This window comes from Elgaria multicarinata, chromosome 7 (assembly GCF_023053635.1).
Source record: "Elgaria multicarinata webbii isolate HBS135686 ecotype San Diego chromosome 7, rElgMul1.1.pri, whole genome shotgun sequence".
Taxonomy (NCBI): domain Eukaryota; kingdom Metazoa; phylum Chordata; class Lepidosauria; order Squamata; family Anguidae; genus Elgaria; species Elgaria multicarinata.
The window spans coordinates 30,864,145-30,883,371 of record NC_086177.1 but is presented as its reverse complement, the minus strand read 5'-3'; the positions used below and the strand labels follow the sequence as shown (position 1 = coordinate 30,883,371).

General features: G+C 44.2%; 1 protein-coding gene across 1 annotated transcript in view; it reads left to right on the top strand.

The window, feature by feature from the left end:
* PXDC1 (PX domain containing 1) overlaps nt 1–14,473 on the top strand; it is a 37,264-nt gene extending 22,791 nt beyond the window's left edge. Inside the window, exons 3-5 of the mRNA XM_063130336.1 lie at nt 1,102–1,219; nt 5,403–5,514; nt 11,652–14,473. Coding sequence (XP_062986406.1) covers nt 1,102–1,219; nt 5,403–5,514; nt 11,652–11,769 — 348 coding nt within the window. The 3' untranslated portion in view covers nt 11,770–14,473. The remainder of the gene's footprint in view (nt 1–1,101; nt 1,220–5,402; nt 5,515–11,651) is intronic.
* The last annotated feature ends 4,754 nt before the right edge of the window (nt 14,474–19,227 follow it).

The window sequence follows — 19,227 nt, the reverse complement described above, 5'->3', positions numbered from 1 at the left end:
CCTTCTCTCCTCCCCCGGTCCTCCTGAAGTTATCCCATTAGCCATTGCTGCAAAAAACCCAATCCCAGTGGCTCTCCTAGAGCGGCACTCTCTCCTTTCACTGCTCTTGCCAAGGAACTCTGTAGCCAGTGGGAAAAGTTAATGCAATGTAATAGAAAACTCCACGGAGCCTGCCACACAATGCCCACCACAACAATTGTGCAGGAACTCTCCTCTGCACAGCGTGAATATTCTGTGTAAAGTGTTTGGTTTTTTTTAAAAAAAAAACTTCACCGTTGTGTGGAGTTTTCCTTCCAGACAACATATTTCTCAACTTGTCCAGTTCAAGTCTAGTGTAAAGCTCAGTTCTATAAGTGTTTTGCACAGTTCCAGCATTACAAAATGTGTGGAGTTGTTTGTGCAGCAACAACCATTTTACTGGGGAAACTGGTGTTTTTGTGCACAGGCAAGATTCAGGTGGAAAGACTCGATGACTAGGAAAAGTGACTTGCCAGATCCGTTGGGTGATTTCTGGTATTCAGCAATAAAGCACCTCACTCACTTATCTTTAAAAGCGAGAGAAAATGGTTGTGACTCAATGGTTTTTAGTGGGCAATAAACTTCTCCCACTGTCCTGATTGTGAGTTTCACCACTGGGAGGAGGTGACAGGTTAAGCAAGATGGAAACTGATAGGCCTAGTTTTCCAGAGCTCAGTGGGTGCTGAGGCAAGGTCAGGATTCTGGACAAAGACTGGGTTGCTGAGTGAAAGTTCAGTAGGCTCAGGACCACAGTTAGCAATCCATCGGCTGAGAGGAATAAATTCTCTCAGCACTGAACTGCCATAGATTGATAGTCTGGGCCTGGTAGTCAAGGCGAAAGCCCCGCCCCCTGAGTGCTGCATCTAACCAGTTAAAAGGGCCAGTGCCTGTAAAAGCAACTGTTGGCTTCTTCTGACCAGTGGGGTTTCAAGTTGCAAGGATATCTTTGGGACTCCCTGCTTCTGTAAATATAAATGCTTAGGATAAGGTACATCTAGCTTGACCCTGAGTATGAAGTCTTAGATGGGTTTTCCCTGCCGATCCCCCCTAATTATAATTCTCTCCTTGATCCTTTTTCTCCAGTACTCTAGATCTGAAGTTGTCCTCACCTTCTTTGAAAGATCACCGTTAGATCAGGTGTTAAAAAATGACAATGTCCATAAAATTCAACCAAGTTTTCAAAGTCCAGTCAAAATATCAGGTAAGAGTTATCAACTTGCTGCAAGACCTGCCACAATAGTGAATATTATTGTTTCCTGCTCAACACCACCGTTCCTCACCTGTATGATTCAAAAGAGAGTTGCTTTTGTCCTATCCTCTTCTTTTCCTAAGGCTTATCCAAGGATTTCTTTTCCAAAAATGAGAATCACTGCATTGTTTCCCACTCTCCTCTAATTTGCTTTGAAACTGGACACTTTCAGAGGCATGGCACTTGGCTGGCTGGACTTCAGTAGCAATTAGGTCAGCTGGCTGGGGAACACCATTACGTGTTCTGGGCTGATGTTAGGAGGGAAAATAGGTGATTGGTCAGTCACATAGAGGACGGAAGATATGCTGTGGTGGCAAGGCAACAATTCCTTCCATCACTATCAAACTTCTGAATTTAGTTAGGTGCTGCAGAATGTCTATATCAGGGCTGCATTTACTTGGGGTTAATGTGTCAGAGGCCACATGCCAACAGTGGGTAAGGCTAGAGCCATACACACGACATTAAGGGGAGAAATGCATCGTTACTATTTTTCCTTATTTGGTTTTTTCCCCATTGGTTACAGCTCCTTTAGATGGCAACCAACGGTGACCACGTGATTTGTAATTGAAAACTTCCCCTCTCAGTAATGCTCCGTAAAGTTAGATGAAACATCACCATCTAGTGGCCCGTGATATCTTGTGATAATTTTAAATAGTGCATTATCTCTGATCTTCTAAAAAGCGAGATAAAGGGTGAAGGTGCAGGAGACATCCTGGCATCATGTAAAAGAACCGGAAACTTCCACGAGTGGCCAATCATGAACGTGCAATAAATCGCTCATGTAGAGAAGCTCATGCACGAAAGCACCATCCCCATTCATTCGTCCACACCAATGCAACTTTCAGGCTCTTAGGCCCCAATCGTGATCATGACTCTGGCATTGGATGTAGGGGACTTTAACCCATTGCCTCCACTATGGTCCCAGTCTGGAGGGGGCCAGGTGTCTGAACCTGTAATTTGCATAGTCAAAAAAGGATCGCATCTTGATTTCAAGTATGCTCCCCCACTTCCCAATCCCCAGAATCAGGCTCCAGTGCCTGCAGTTAGCTGCTTTTCCCTGCTGGCTGTGGAGGAAGAGAAGCTGTTGCCTCTGCAGAGAGCATGGAAGCCAAGGAATGGGGGTGAGGAGGACAGGTCCCGCGGCTGGATGGGAATCCTCTGAGGGCTGCATTTGAACTCTCTCAGGACTGTCTCATGCATTTGAAGATAGGCAACCTGGCAGAGTTCTCAAGGGTTTTAAAGAATTCCCCTGAGGAGGGCCCCGAGTAATATATTGGGCCCAAACGCATTGGGCTTCTTAAAGAATAAACTATTTCCCCCAGCATCTTGAGACTCGCTCTCTCTTTTTGGATCTGTGCTGGATGCTTTTCAGTTTTCTCATACTTTTTGTTAGAATACATGGTGTTAAAGCTAGTATATGACCTTGGGAGAGAAAAGCTGTAGTCTTGAGGACACGAGGAGAGAAGGAGAAAACGGCATTTCTCTTCACATTTCACGCTGGGGCTGCCGCAGCTTGGTTGGCAACTCGTCTCGTCAAAAGAAAGGAGAACACATTTTGTGTTCACTGAAGAAAAGCCTGTTCCCAAAACAGTCCCTCTCCAGACTGAAGAGGAAGAAAGAAAAGAATAGAAAATCAAGTCTACCAGATGGAAACACGTTTGAGTCTTGAGTTTAATTCTGCAGTGCAATCTTTTGTTGCTGACGATGAGTCATAGTTTAAGTGCACTTCCTGGTCGGGGAGAAGGAAGAGACATAGACAGGGAACCGACACAACATTAACAATGAAAATGTTTTACTGAACTCAGAATGAACAAAAGAAACTCCCTCTCCTGCTCAAGTGTTACGTCTGAATGAAAAGAGTGAGAATATATTGAAAAACATAAATACAAGAAGATTTCGTTGTATCTCACATAGTCAGGTTAGTCTGACATGGTTCATAGATCAAAGGTTCTGGCTTTCAAAGGCTCTACCTAATTAGATAAAATCTCTCATTATTTTTGCACAGAACTCTGGCATGTCAGATACAAGAGTCTTTCATTTTTCTGTGCCAACCCACTCCCCACCCCCGGTCTTTGAAAATCTGTTACTGAAGTCTGTCATTGCTTGGCAAAATTCCGTTCAAGGCAACAGAGCTTTAGCCTCCCACACTAATTGAAGACTGAGAAGCTTACAACCTCTGTCTTAAAGTGTTTCTGTCACGGTGACCTGGTTCACACAATGAAATCAGCCCACTGCCATTTTGAATAAGCCAGCGTGACGTGTGTGACCTGGCCCTTTATGAAGGAAGCACTAGCGATCCTAAGCAGTGTTGGGTCCAGATTTCTGATGGTCTTTGAACAATACACCTCAGTGGTCCCCCTCGTTCAATGCGTGTCCCGTCTCAGCATCACTTGCTCCTCATCCTAGCTTGTTTGACAAGCAGAGAGTCAGTGAGCTGGGGCATCTGCCACTCCTCTTTCTCACCGCCACCATTTGTGTGGGCCGGAGCAAGAGGCAGGCGAACAAGTGAATTGTAGTGGTGAAAAGGAGGAGCAACTCCAGGGGCTTTTGTAAGTTGGCCCCTGCTGTGGTCTGGGCCCTCAGTAGGTGTCCAACTATCGCTAGAGAGTTGGAAGGGACCTTGTGTAGACCATCTAGTCCAGGGGCGGGCGCCTACATTGTCCCTGCTGAACCCCTGACCTGCCACTGCTGAATTTGCTACCAAACACGGAAAAAACCTTCAAAATCTCCCCCTGATTTTAAAGGGGAAAAGTTCTGGTTTGCTGCTGAAATTTGGTGGCAAGCTGAAACTTCAGCACAAAGAGGTTATTTTGCTTTAAAATAGGGGCTATTTTGAAGCTTCCAGCCCACCACTGCTGCTGAGCCACCGGATTTCAGTGGCAGTGGGAGGCTGTACAAAATGCCAGTGGCCCACTCTTGATTTAGTCCAAGCCCCTGCTCAATTAAGAAAATCCTTAACTGAGGAACAGTGATCAATCCTTAATTGAGGAATCACCAACAGATGGCCGTCCAGACTGTACTTGAAGATCACAAGCAAGAATTCATGACCCCTCTAGGGAATTGGTTCCATGGTCAAACTGCTCCTACAATCAAAAAATTATCCTAATGTTCAGTAGCACTTTTCCCTCTCTGTAACATGAAGCCCATTAGGTCTAGTCCTGCTCTTTGCCCTCTTTTATCTGACAGCCCACTGGGTATTTAAAGAATGCTTTCATGTCCCCCCTCAGTCTTCTCTTGTTCAGGTTAAACATGCAGCGTTCCTTCAGTCTTTTCTTATAGGACTGGTTCTCCACACTCTTATGGCGGCCATGTGTTCTACGTTACAGAGGGGAGTCCTGTTTGTCTGGTTTAAAGATAAAGAACCATAAGAAGATGATGGGGTGGGGGGTGGGAGCTTGAAGAGCTATTTTAGGTCAATGTGGCTCGTGGGTATCCTGGGACCATTTTGCAGCCATTTTGAACAGCGGTAAACAGTTACACAAGGTATCGAAAAGTCACGATACAGAAAAATTGCTGTGTGATTTGATTTAGAGGTGGCTGTAGACACTAAGTGTGGTAAGGAAATTATTGGATTTCATTCCCTCCCCACCCTGTCCGCCATCTTTCCCTTACAGTTCATCCAAGGATGTTTACATCATTGATGTGTTGTATTCAGGGACTTTGTGAAGAAGACTAATAGAAATGACCACATGATTCTGTACCTTTGAAGTGAATTGGAATTTGCCAGTTCTTTCAATAGAAACTATTTATTTATTTTATTATTACATTCTATCCAGCAGATGATGCAGAATTTTTCTATAACTAAGGCCTACACCATAAAGTAGAAATGCTTAAAAGAAAACATATCTATGTACTCATTTTGAAATTTAAAACTCTGGCCGTTTCTACACCTGCCTTTTTCCCCGGGATCATCCTGGGATCATCCCTGTGCATCCAAATGACACACGGGATCCCAGGAGCAGGCAGGGACGATCCCTCCATTTTCCTAGAATAATCCTTAGGTGTAGAAAGGGCCTAGGTCTCCTTTCACTCAAGGTATTTGAAGTATTGTAATCTCATTTCTGGGATAGGCATGCATTTTCCCCCACCTTTCTGGACTTATTTTTGATGTTTTTTTCATTTCCTTCTTCCATAGAAATCATGCGATCGAACGGATTTTGTTTAGCCAATACTGAAACAATAGTTATTGATCACAGTATACCAAATGGAAAAGAAAAGCACTTGGATGTTGATTCAGCAGAACATTTGTAAGTATACGTGATCTTTCAATGCCCTTGCCCATCTGTATCCTGCTCCATGTGATCAAGAAACAAAATGTTAGGAACTGGCTTGGGAGGAGGAAGATTGCATATTGCCTCTTTTCCCATTCCCTTTCCCAAACAGGATCCAACTTTGGAGTGAGAGATTAAAGGGAGGGGGAATGTGTTCCCCATACTTTTGTAAACCGCCCAGAGAGCTTTGGCTTTGGGGTGGTATATAAATGTAATAAAATAAATAAATAAATAAATAAATAAGGTTGGTGCAACATGGGGGAAGAGTGGAGATCTCTTTGGGATCAAACTTTGGGGTGGGAGAAATTTGGGATCGAACTTTGGGGAGAGGGCACTGTATGTTCCATAGTATTTGGGGGAAATATATAGGTATGCAGGAAGAGTTAAGTGGGAATAGAAATTTGGCAGAGGAAGGATCGAAGTAGAAGAAGGACAGGTGATGAGACGGAGCAGCTAGGGCCAAGGAGTGAAGGGGAAGGGTTAGAGCTATCCTTTCCTTCCAAAACGCCACTCTCCTGTTAAATTCCATTAGTCATTCCCTACTTAATAAGTACACCTATCCCAGTGACAGTGCTTTGAGATACCTGTATTTGTACTTTTCCCCTCTGTAACATGGCGGTATTGTGAATCTAAAAATTAGAATTTATTTGGACATTCATAAGAAGCAAAGATGTAAGAACTATCAATTCCTTTCACTTCTGAATCCCCCTATATACAGCATCATATAAAATGGAGATTCATGGGTCTCACCGTTTCCCATTGTAATGTGTGGCAGAAAGGTGTCACGTATCTAATGTATCACTCCAGTGCAGGAGCAATCAAGCAGCCTTTCAAAACCTAGTGAATAATAGGAAACGTACCTCCTCTCCCTTCCAATAATGTCATGAATGCTCTTATTTTCTTTGAATTTATTTCTCGGTTTTGTATTCACCCTATGTTGCACTGGAATTCATACTGCACCTGTTTTTTTTTAATCATGAATTGGGCTGTTAACCCCTGCAATAAGACTACCAGGCATAGGGAGAGGGCACTGTGGTACTAATCTGAAACATAGCAAATGCTAAAAACAATTTTATTTGACTTTATTTTGCCTGCAAATATTTTTTTCCTACTGCAAACATTGTGATAACGATAGGCGCTTGTGCAGGATTTGAGTTTATATATAGCACCCACATCAAACTATTAAATACAGTTTTCATAGACAGCTATGCTGACAGTTGGATTTTCATTGTAGACAATTCCTGGGAGATTCTATTGTGGCAGGTGATTGATGAGTCACTCAAATAGCTTTTAATTAGCTACAGGTAACAGTATCTTCAAGAATTCAAATATTTGCGGTATAAAAGATGAACTCTTCATTTGTTGAGACAGAAGACAAGGGGAGGAAGGAAAGGAGAAAATACTAAAAACAAAACAAAAAAGCGTTGCAATAAAATGGATTAATTTATTTATTTATTGCATTTTTATACCGCCCAATAGCTGAAGCTCTCTGGGCGGTTCACAAAAATTAAAACTATTCAAAGTACAAAACAACAGTATAAAAACATGATATAAAATACAATATAAAAGCACAACCAGGATAAAATCAGCAGCAGTACAGAAATACAACGTTAATTTATAGACTGTTAAAATACTGACAGAATAAAAAGGTCTTCACTTGACATCTAAAAGAATATAGTGTAGGTGCCAGGCGAACCTCCTTAGGGAGCTTATTCCACAGCCGGGATGCCACAGCAGAGAAGGCCCTCCTCCTAGTAGCCACCTGCCTCAATCATTGGTCTGTAATGTCATGTGGCCAGGGCCAAAGGTTCCAGTCCTCTGATCCTTGCACACAGCGCATGCAGCTGTGTACAAGGATCTCTGTGCATCCCCCCTTCATTTGAGCTATCTACTTTTCCATAGAAATCCTTTGACACTCATACGACCACATTCCATGCAACAAAATACTCCACTAGTACCCGAGTTAATTTTAATTAATTCTATTGGCAGGAAGAGAAGCCACACTCTGCCTAAGGCCATAGCTAGACCTAAGGTTTATCCCTGGATCATCCAGGGATCAAACCTGTTCATGTAGGTGACACACAAGGGATCCAGTGCTCAGGCAGGGGCGAACCCTGGATGATCCTAGGATAAACCTTAGGTCTAGCTGTGGCCCAAGTTTCAGCATGGGTGTGAAGTGGGCGAACCTGCCTGTATAGAATTTACAGACTTGCAAGGTGATTGGTGTGTGTGTGTGTATGTGTGAATTAATACTTGCTTAAATAGGAAGCAGAAAAGTATTCCCAACATCCTTCAGGAGATACTTTTAATTCAGTAGGTGGCACTCTTTCCTTTTTTGAGGCTTTATGTGTCTGGAACAACACCGGATTGTTTTTCAGATGCTGTAGCCTTCAGGAAGTTTTCATTGTGGCAGTGATATTAGTTTTGAAATCATCCAGTTATTCCATAAAGTATTTATAGCTCAATGCCTTCTCAGATCATTATTTAGGTCACGTCTAGATAATACAAGAGTGAACCTTCACCCTCAAAAGAAGTATATCTTAAATTGCAATTACCATGAAACTAGGGGTAGTAAATGTCAAAACAAGAGGGAGGCAAAAGAATGCAAACACATTTCATTTCTGTTTAGCTAAAATGTAAACCTCTTTTGTCTATGACTGTCATGAGGGCCATTCCCCACAGCCACTGAACACAAAGTCAGGTTCTCTGTGGCATTTCTAAAATGTTTAGACCATTTTTCTATAAAAATGCTCAACATGGTCTTCACCAATATTGTAATTTTTGTGAACCGCCCAGAGAGCTTCGGCTATTGGGCGGTATAACAATGTAATAAATAAATAAATAAATAAATAGTGGCATGAGCAACAGGTCATATAGGGGCACCAGCACAGGCCTAAAGCCCAACTGGTTGTGCCCATGTCATGGAACCCAACTTATGAAACATGGGTGGTAGTGTTAGGGTGTCCATGTGTTCTACTTTACAGAGTACAGTCTTCTATTTGAAAGTCTGTCAGAACACAGTCTTCTATTTGAAGGTGTCCTCTATTCGGATTGTCCAGTCCAAGTCTGGTTTAAAGATAAATGGAGAGCAGGGATCTTGAAGTTACCCATCAGTAGTTAGCACCTAGACGGCACGCTGAGCAGGCACACAAGTCACCTGGGTTCAGTCTTCCCCACTATGGTGAGATGTATTATATTCCTATTTAAATTATAGTAATTATTTCTAAGTTTGCATCTATGCATATACATTAACATATGCAATTTTTGTGCATCCCAGTGTCCTCTTTTTTGCAAGTCTTTCCCCCCCACCCATAATCTGTAACTAGTCACAGTAAGTGGTGTGGCCAATATTAACCTGGGCATTTGATGGCATTCTCACACGATCCGCTCAAAACAAGTAAACTGTGATCCAAGCTACCACATGACTCAACTAGCACCATGGTTGGGTGAATTCACCCTGAAATGAAGGGCAATTTATACAATATGTGGAAGTAATGAGTAGAACTAGAAATGTACTTGCATCTCAACCTACAGTATTCAACACACCTCCAGCAAGCCAGTTTGCACCATTATGCAATGAGACAGTAGAAGAGGGTTGAGTTACAAGCTAATTTGTGGCCAGTCACATGCTTCATCAGATGCCAAGCTCTGCCTCCAGAGCCTCTTAACATTCCTCTGCAGCACCACATTCATGTTGGTCATGTGAACTATCACTGGGTGATCTCACAGAAAGTGGTAAACCTTATCAGGGAAAGAATAAAAATGGAAGAAACAGGTGGTGTGTGTTTGTGTGTGTGTGTGTGGTATTTACTTGTTGCAAAACCCATAGCCAAAGAAGTGGCGTCATCTTCATTTTCAGAACTACAGAAAAGACTAGATTTTATTCTCTGCTGCTCAGTATGTTGCTAAGCACAGAGGCCTTTGGAGCAGTTGCCAAAGCTTTTCAGGGTGAAATAGGAAGATTCTGGGATTCAATTATGACTCATTACCCAAGTGCTTTCTAGCTAACCTCCTTCCTCCATCCCTCACCCAAGTAAAATGAAGCAACTTGACTAATAGAAATGACTCGTCAGGGCGACCTAGCTTTCGGTCAAGCTGAAAGGCATCTTTTGCGATTCGTTGCTTATGGGAAGACATGGAAAATTGTGCTCTGAGTGCATTTAGCATGGAGGCTGAACCCGAGGTGTGACTTGCGCGCAATCCACATGAGTTGGTTGTGAAGTTGCTTCGGCTGCAGCTGGGGCCTGTTTATGATGGTGGGGCCTGGACTGGCCTCTGTTACCCTGCCTCCACTGCTGCTGGTCTGGGGGACCCCGGCTGGCTCTTCCTTGTCTGAGGCCTTAGCTAGAACTACCTGAAAGTCTTGGGGAGAGGAGGGGAGACCTCGTGTTGCGATTAACGCGATATCTCGCCCTTATTTACACGTAAAGTGCGACGACCTCAGGAAGAGAGGCGTCGTGCCCGCCATTTTAAAAAATGTTCTTAAAGGCAAAGGAGCGCATGAACGGTCGTGCGCAAAGGTAAATGTTTTTTTTAAAAAAATTCACTTAATTTCCCCGCTCCCCCCACCCTAACCCCGATGGGCGCAGTGCTCCTGAGGAGCGCTGCGCCCTGTGCGCAGCTCCCGGCTCTGTGCGAGTAATCGCGCGGAGCCGGGTAAACCCACAGAAATGGGCCACAAAGGCCCAAAATGTAGGGCTGTATCCAAGCAGGCCCAAAATGTAGGGCTGTATCCCAGGGCAAGGGAGAGATGATCCCTCCCTGATCCTGGGATCCCCTGTGCGTCATGTGGACTCACAGGGACGATCCCAGGGTTCGACCCGGGATATAGCATGGTATAGCTAAGGCCTGAGTCAGAACCCAGGTTGCTGCTGCTGGTCAGGATAGAGGTCTTGATGGGCCCATTGGAAGGGCCAGAGCAGGCAGAAATCAAGGTTGAGAGCAGCAAAACAAACAAACAGAAAAGTCAGAGTGGATAGAAGCAGGTTTGTCATCCAGATTGGGTGAGCAACGGGCAATCAGGTTCCAAAGGCAGCAGGGGCACCTGTACAGCTGCTCTAGCAAGACGTTTCCCAGACTGAGAAACAACAATTGTGAAACAGCAATTATAAAAGGCCAGCCTGTCCCATATCAGCTTCCCACATCCTCCTGGCCTGTCTAATGAGCTGTAGTACCCCTCTCTGGCCTCTATCTGGAAGGTGCTGCAACACAGCAAATATGTATATTGTGCCTACTATAGAGGCTGGGGTGAAAAGATATAGCTGCTACACACACATTGAAAATACTGCAGCACAGCAAATCTTAAACGGTAGCTCTGTCTGCCTAAGAGTTGCCTTGGTGCTGATGTCAAATTTCCGGAAATTTTGAAGTCGTGGGAATCCTTCCCCTCCCCAATTTTTCCATTCCCCCCCCCCCCAAGGTCTTCACATCTCTAGGTAGAGAGACGCTGGGGACCAGAGTCCCTGGTATCTTACAGCAGCCTTCTCCAACCTGCTCCCCTCCCGATGTGTTAGAGCCTTTCTGCATGAGGCATTTATTGTGCACTCGTGGTTCCTCATTTTGGGTAGTTTGCGGTTCCTCATTTTGGGTAGTTTACACGATATCATTTCCCTCCAGGGCTCCTCCGGTACTTTGCAAGCATTTTAAGTTTTTCTTCTTCTTCTAATGAGGAGAGTGATATTTCCCTGAATAGTGGCATGAAACCCCGGTGTATTTGCCCAATTCCATTACACCACAATGCAACCTAGTGGTGTAATGGAACATATCGAAAGGCAGAGAAAGAAAAACCTTAGGGGAAAAAAACATGTGTAAAGGAGCCGATCTTAATCTCAGAAGGCATCCGGAAGCAGAAGCCTCAGTAAAGTGACGAGTTAAAAGCTTCATGTAGAAAACCCCCTGACTGCAACTCCCATTGTTCCCAGGCCATCATGGCCATTGTGCAGCCCAACACATCTGGAGGGCTTCCTTACACCTAGAGATCTTTCTATCGGTCCACAAGAATTTTATTTCTTGTCTACTCAGTATGTTCCATCTAAGGCATATTTCTCCCCTTTTCTGTACAGTAACATGCACAAAACAGAATGCCCTTAATGCTTTGCTTTGTCCCCTTCTAGGTTTGAGAACGTTAGCGAGTTTACCCCTGAGCTCGAGGACAGCGATGACCCAGCCGCTTACGTCACCAACTTGTCCTACTACCACCTGGTCCCATTTGAAACGGATATTTTGGACTGAGTCCGTACGAACAGACTTCCTGGCCGAGATCAAGCGGGCGCCTTTCCCCATGACATTTCCCGCCCCATCACTTCGCACGTGTGAGGCATGCTTGAGGTGTGTCATGCCAGGCCGAAAAGGGCTAGCTGCAAAAATAGATCTTGAAGCAGATAGCAAAGGCTTGGATCTTCACTGTGGCCCATGGAAGCACCTTGCAAGGAGGTGAGCTCTCTCCTAAGGGACAAAGAGACTCCATTTTGCCCAAAGGAATGGAGCAAGCGGGTTCCGGGCTAGACAGGCTCAAAGAAATCTACCATGCAGCGGCATTGACAAAACACTGGCAGTGGAAAAATCAGTGCCACCCGTTGTACAGGGAAACTTGCAAAGGCCATCCACGTTTCATTTCCCTCCAGCCATCATGATATTTTTTAACCGTTTGCATTGAAAGGCCTCCTGTGTTCAGACACCAGTTTGCTTTTTTCCTTATTCCTCAGAGTGACAGCTTATAACAACTGCCAAGGTTGTTTGTTCATTGAGAGATATCAGAGTCACTGATGCCTTATGTCATGTGTGCCTAACAGGAAATAAGCACATAAAGGGACTGCTTAATTTAACTTATAAGCCTGAGGTTTTATTTAAGCGTTTAAGGGCCTGTCTTTCTCACTTGAAATAATAATAATAATAATTAATAGTAATAATAGTAAAAACAACAGAGGAAACAAGGAAGTTACATCCTAAGAAAGGGAAACCCCATTATTTTAAGTACTCTGAATTTCTGAGGGTTCTGCTAGAAATGTCATTATGCGTTTTTCCCCTCCAGGACCAGGAAATGTTTGCAGTTCTCAGTATTACAGTGTTTACATTAGAGAGTTACATACCTTTATGTCACTTGGTTCACGTAGGGGCTGGAACAACTGGTTTTTGCCACAAAGAAGCAGTCTGAAATGGTGAATGTCCCCACATCTCTCCCCTTGAGAGATGGCTGACTGGAGAATGCTGGGAGTTGGAGGACTTTTTTTCAGTCTGAACAGGCATAGGATTGTGCCCCAAGGAACACAAAGAGGGGATTCACAGCACGATTGTGCTGATCCATGTACTAAGGTAAATCTTCATGTTATGACTGGGACAGGGATCACGCACCAGGGGAAGGTTGTTTTCAGAGGCAAACCAATGGCTGCTGCAGCATGTGCTCAACTTCTGAGGTAAATCCGATTTTGCATAAGAGGGTTTCATAGCCACACAATATCAACATCAGTACAGTAGGGAATAAGGAGAGCGTGCCTGCCTGCTAAATTTGGAATGTGGCAGAATTCCCTTTATGGTCCATTTACTCAGAAATAAGCTTCAGACATGCCCATGTGCTCATATAAAGCTATATTCTATCACAGAGGTCCCCATCACAGGGCCAGTGGGTGCCGCGGCACCCTCAGGGACTTCCACCGGCACCCACAAAGCTCTCCACTCCCTGCCCCCTTCTAAAATGCCGCTGACCAGCTGTTCAGTGGCCTGGAAGAGAATGAAAGGGTTGCTTCCTGGCCCCACCCAATTTTCTTCAGTCCACACTGACTTTCCCCCTTTGCTCGCTCTCTGTCTCTTCACTCCCAGCCTCTAGCCTAGCTATTTCTTTCCACTCAGCTCATTTCCTCACTATTTCTCTCTTTTCCCAGGCCTAGACCCCAGCCTTGCTCTTTCTCTCCCACTCACTTCTTTATCTTACTGTTTCTCTCCGCTCCCATTCTCTAGCCTCACTATTTCTCCCCACACCTCTTTTTCTCGCTGCTTCTCCCCCCTAGCCTCCAGCCACACTCTTTCTCTCTCCTCTACCCCCTTTGCCTTGTTATTTCCGCCTTTCTCCCAGCTTCTAGCCTTGCTATTTCACCCCCATCTCTTTTGACTAGTCAGGCCCACACAGCAGTCAATATGTGACTACGCCATATCCTCCATGGGAGCCATTTTGTGTTGGTGCCCACAGCAGTTTCTCAAATTCCCAAATATGTGCGTGGGTCCAAAAACTTTGGGGACTACTGTTTTATCATGTTCCTTCACCCCACCTGACCCTGCATCCTGAAGAAACCACTTCACCAGCTCACTTATTCCTCCTCCCCTGCTTAATTTCTAGTGTTGATTGAAACAGCACCCCTGTTCTTTTAAAAGCTGGCCAGCAGGTAGAGCAACTTTCCCCAACCTGCTGCCCTCTGGATGTTTTGGACTTCATCAGTTCCAGCCATCAAGGGATTCTGGGAGTGGTAGTCCAGATCATCTAGAGGGCAGCAGGTTGGAGAAGACTGAGGTAGAGGTTTGCATAGTGTGGCTTCTTTCCCCAGGAGGAGCTATACTTCCCTTAAAAGTCCATGGCCAGATCTACACCAAGCAGGATTCAACACATCGAAAGTGGCTTGAAAATGGTATATGGAATGTGTCGTGGGCCCCAACACTTATCAATACCATTATAAACTGTTATAAAATTGTGTAGTTCCTGCCTATGATACCTGCAGCTCTTAGCTCAAAGGTGGACAACTTGTGGCCTTCCATATGTTTTTGGACTGTAGGTCCCATCATCCCGCACCATTGGTTATGCTGGCTAGGGTGGATGGAATTGCAGTCCTGACAATACTGGTTTTCAAACTTCTTTTCTCCTAGTCAGGTGGCCTCTGACTAGGAGAAAAGAATGAGTAGCTTTTGCACTCCATGAAGAAAGTGGTTCAGGGACAAGATCATAGAATAATAGAATAGCAGAGTTGGAAGGGGCCTACAAGGCCATCGAGTCCAACCCCCTGCTCAATGCAGGAATCCACCCTAAAGCATCCCTGACAGATGCTTGTCCAGCTGCCTCTTGAATGCCTCTAGTGTGGGGAGAGCCCACAACCTCCTAGGCCTGAGGCAGGAAGTATGATATGGATGAGGAGAGAGAACTGGTTCTGCTGTGACAGTAGTCTGATGAGCATACTCAAAGCTCTTGACATGGAGTTCTTGAGGTGGCAGCAGAAGCGGGCTTTAACCCCTTTGAATTACTGAGTGGTATTGTGTTAACCTTGGTTTTGGTTCCAGCTCATGGGACGACAAAGCACCTGCTGTCACAGGTCACTCACCACACTTTGTGATTGTGCTGTTTACTAAAAGCACATCTACACCAGGGGAGGGCTGACTTCAGGCTTCTGGGATTAGCTTTTTTTCTTCTTCCTAGAACCTCTCAATCCAGATGTAAAATGGTGGCTTAAGAATTTAAGAAGAGCCACGCTGGATCAGACCAAGAGTCCATCTTATCCAACATTCTGTTCACACAGGGGGCAGAGCTGGTTATCTGCTACACCCCATTAGTCATAGACTGGGATGACTGCATGCACTAATACAAATGTATATATGAGTGACTCACCGATCAGGGATTCCAACAGTTTAATTTAGACCTCGAAATACTATTGTTAAACAACTGGGAATTGGAGCCCCTCTTGATCCACTAAAAATCACCAGACATCTACCAGTAGATTCCAGCCTACCTTCTGCCCACCACTGACCTACACTATACTCCACAACTAGTTTAATGGTCATTCCTTCTCCCAAGGGAACCTGCGAACTGTATCTCTGTGAGGAGGGCAAGGGATTTTGAACAGAATTGTCAACACCCACATCAACTGCAGTACTCATGAGAGGGGGGGGAATGGCAGTTAAACTGGCATAAAACTGATACATGCTTGTAGTGTAGACAGGCCTGTATTAGTGTAATTGCCAGAATTTATGTGTAGGGATGGGGTGTGGTGGGAGAGAATACATTCCAAGTGAGATGTTCTGTACCCCCACCCCCGCTCAGCTCTGAAGAAAATGGTACATCTCCCCCTTCTCCTGTGAACCTTTTCAGTATTCTTTTGTATAATACTTGTGAAACAAAGTCTGCTAATGTAAATAGTAATAAATTATTGTGAATTCTAACTCTTTTACAAGATCTGTTTCCAGTATATTTTAATGAAATAAAACATTACTCATCTTAAGTGTAACAACAGCCGTTGAGCATGATTTCAAAAAGTAGGAGTAAAAATAATTTGCTCACTTGAAGCTACCTTATACTGAGTCTTTTCCAGACATGGCTCCTCAGGTGATGTGGTATTATAACTCCCATCTCCACCATCCAGCATGATGGGAGTTGTAGTCTGACAACGTCAAGGAACCAGAAGTTGAGACAGGCTGGTTTAGTCCAATGCATTTTACACTGATCGGCAGCAGCTCTGCATGGACTCAGGAAGAGATCTTCTTTTCCCTAGCCTTGCTACGTGAGGTCCTGAAGCACAGATCAGGCTGAGACATAGCCCATGTTCACCCAGTAATCCCCATGGCTGAGCAGGTATTTGTCCCTGGATCTCCCAGGTCTAAATCTACCACCATGCTTTTGCTTTGGTGGAAGAGACATCTAAAACCCTTCCTTGAGAACCCAGTGCATCTTCCCTCCTGAATTGCTTTGGAAAATGCACTGGATTGCCGTTTCATTTTTGCCGCTCTGTCACTTGCTGTGGATATAATTAATACCCAAGAGAAAACTGTAAATCCGGCTCTTCATACCAAATGTAGAAATTGATGAATAGTGCGGTCTTCAGTGAAGCAGCTGGGGGATTGCCCGAGTCCTTGGGACACTAAATCCTGCCGAAAGCGAGTGAAGCAACTGATTAGAACAGCCTTCCCCAACCTGGTGCCCTCCAGTTGTGTTGGACTAAAGTTTTCATCATCTTAGCCATGGGGATGATGGGATTTTTAGTCCAACATTTGGAGGGCACTAGGTTGGGGAAGGCTGGATTATAACTTTATCTTTCCTATAAAGTAGGAATAGGAAACTTGTGGCCTACCAGATGTTTTGGCTTACAACACCCTTCATGCTTTACCATTGGCTAGGCTGGCAAGGCTGATAGGAGTTGTAGGCCAAAACATCTGGAGGGTCATAAGTTGCTTACCCTTGCTATAAAAGTTGGAATTTAGGCCATAGCTAGACCTAAGGTTTATCCCTGGATCGTCCAGGGGTCAAACCTGTTCATCTAGGTGTCACACAGGGGATCCAGTGCTCAGGCAGGGGTGAACCCTGAATGATCCCAGGATAAACTTTAGGTCTAGCTGTGGCCTTAGTCTTGCAACTGCTTAAGTTGAACATTGTGTGTGACGTCCATATTATCGGCCATGTTCTCAAATCCTGGAGGAAAACTGCCAGTTCTTATGAAAGCACCCTTAGGTCATGTTGGATTGGTTTCTACTTTTTACAAATGGCATGTCAAGTCTTGCTTTGCTTACTTTGGGATGTGAGAAATAAAAATGCAGTCAATGGAAAAGGAAGTGGAGATGGCAAAATATTTCTTCCCTCTCATGATATATATTGGACTTTCCCCATTGAATGGAATGACAGTACTTTCAAGACAAACAAAAGGAAGGGCTTCTTCACACAACATATACGCATAAGCAATGGAGTTCGTTTCACGCAACTACAACATGTGGTGATGGTCACTAGCTAAGATGGTTTTGAAAAAGGACTAGCAAAAATCATGGACTATAGGTGCGTCTGTCAGTGGCTATTCACTTTCAAACCTCCAAGTACAGGAGCAGTATACCTTGGAATACCAATTCTGGGGACAAACAAGAGGAGAAGAACACACCCTTCATGTCCTGCTTGTGAGGTTCAGGAGCTGTCTGGCTAGACAACGTTAGAAAACCAATACCTGGACTAGACGTAACTTTTCCTAATCGACAAAAGTAATTCTTCCCTTCTGCTTACCTTTATGCCAGAGATTATCTGGGGGCTCTGGGTTTATTTTAAAAGGCTTTCTGTAGATGTAGCCAGCCAAGTAATTTTCAAATTATCCCATAAAAATGGCTCCTTCACTTGAGTGCTTGACATACAGTTGCGGTCGTCTCTCTTGGCCATCTTAAGGATCTATTTTTATTGTGATCTATTCATGTTGCCATTTCATTTGAATCCCTTGAGTAAAATCCCCTTGTCGTTTTCCTTTTCGGTTTTCAGAACTCTACTGCCTTTTCCTCTTGCAATGTACATAAATCAACATTGCCTATGGACTTGACATAATCGGTGCATGGTGCATAAATGTGCTTGACGTCATATTTTTTTTTAAAAATTGCCATCTGAGCGATCCGTTTCCAAAGAAACTTCTCAAAAGATGAAATTAACTGTGCTAGATGGTGAGATTGCTTTTGGTAGCTGATGACAGCATGAAGCAATAGTTCCCTGGATACAAACTGCCTGCTTTTGTTTCACTGAAATAGCAATAGTATGAAAACAGGGATGTTACATTAATATCCCTGCAGCCTCACTGCATATGTTTCTTTCAGAACTGTTATCAGTAAAACCGTTTGGGGAATGTGATTCATTGGTTCCCTACATGTTACATTTGAACTGATTTAGTGAGAGCACTGTTTTGGATGTGATAAATCCATTTCCCATCTGTGATTGCAGATCATTCTTAAGTTGGGGCCACAAACTAATTCCTCCGTGTAAAAGATTGCAATAGGAATATGTGAAAATCCCTTTCCTGTTCTTCCTTCTTGCTTGATCGTAGGGTTCTGCCCCATAACTGGAAGGGGAGTGAGGAACTAGTTGGGACCAGAGCCTCTGAGCAACTGGAAACCTCTGAATGGAAATAGGATGGCCATGTGTTTTACTTTACACAGGCGAGTCCTCCGTTTGATGGCATCTGCTGTTTGAAGGGCAGTTCAGTCCTAGGCCAGATCTACACCAAGCAGTATATGACACTTTGAAAACAGTTTGAAAACTGTATATAGCATGTGTCCTGGGCCCCAACAGTTGTCACTACTCTTATAAACCGTTTTAAAGCAGTCGTGTACATCCTGCCCAAGTCTGGTTTAATGATAACTCAAAGAAAGGAGAGCAGGGACGTTGGAATTGCCCATCAGTGGTGAACACCAAGACAGCAAACTGAATAGGTCACTTGGTCACAGTCTTCTCTGCTCTGCTAAGATGTATTTTTATTTAAATTATCAGAATGATTTCTAAATGTACATCATTATGTACAAATAAGCATGTGCAAACTGAATGAAGCTCTACATTCTCTACATCCCCTTTCTGGAGGGTGATGCATTGCCTCTTTTTAGGCAATACATAAGTGGCCACCCTAAATAGGAATTATATTTTTGCTACAAGTTAGAATAGGGATAACTTTTGAGAAAACAATACACCCCAAACAGGATTTGTGTTTGCTTGGATAAGGATGTAAAAATGTAACAACATAAGAAGAGCTCTTCTGGATCAGTCCAAAGGCCTATCTAGTCCAGCATTCTGTTCCCACAGTGACCAACCAGATGCCAATGGGAATCGTATAAGCAGGGCATAAGTATAATAGCCAGTGTGGTGTAGTGGCTAAAGTGTTGGGCTGGGAGTTGGGAGATCCAGGTTCTAGTCCCCACTGGCCATGGAAGTTTATTGGATGACTTTGGGCCAGTCACAGACTCTCAGCCCAATTTATATCACGGGGTTGT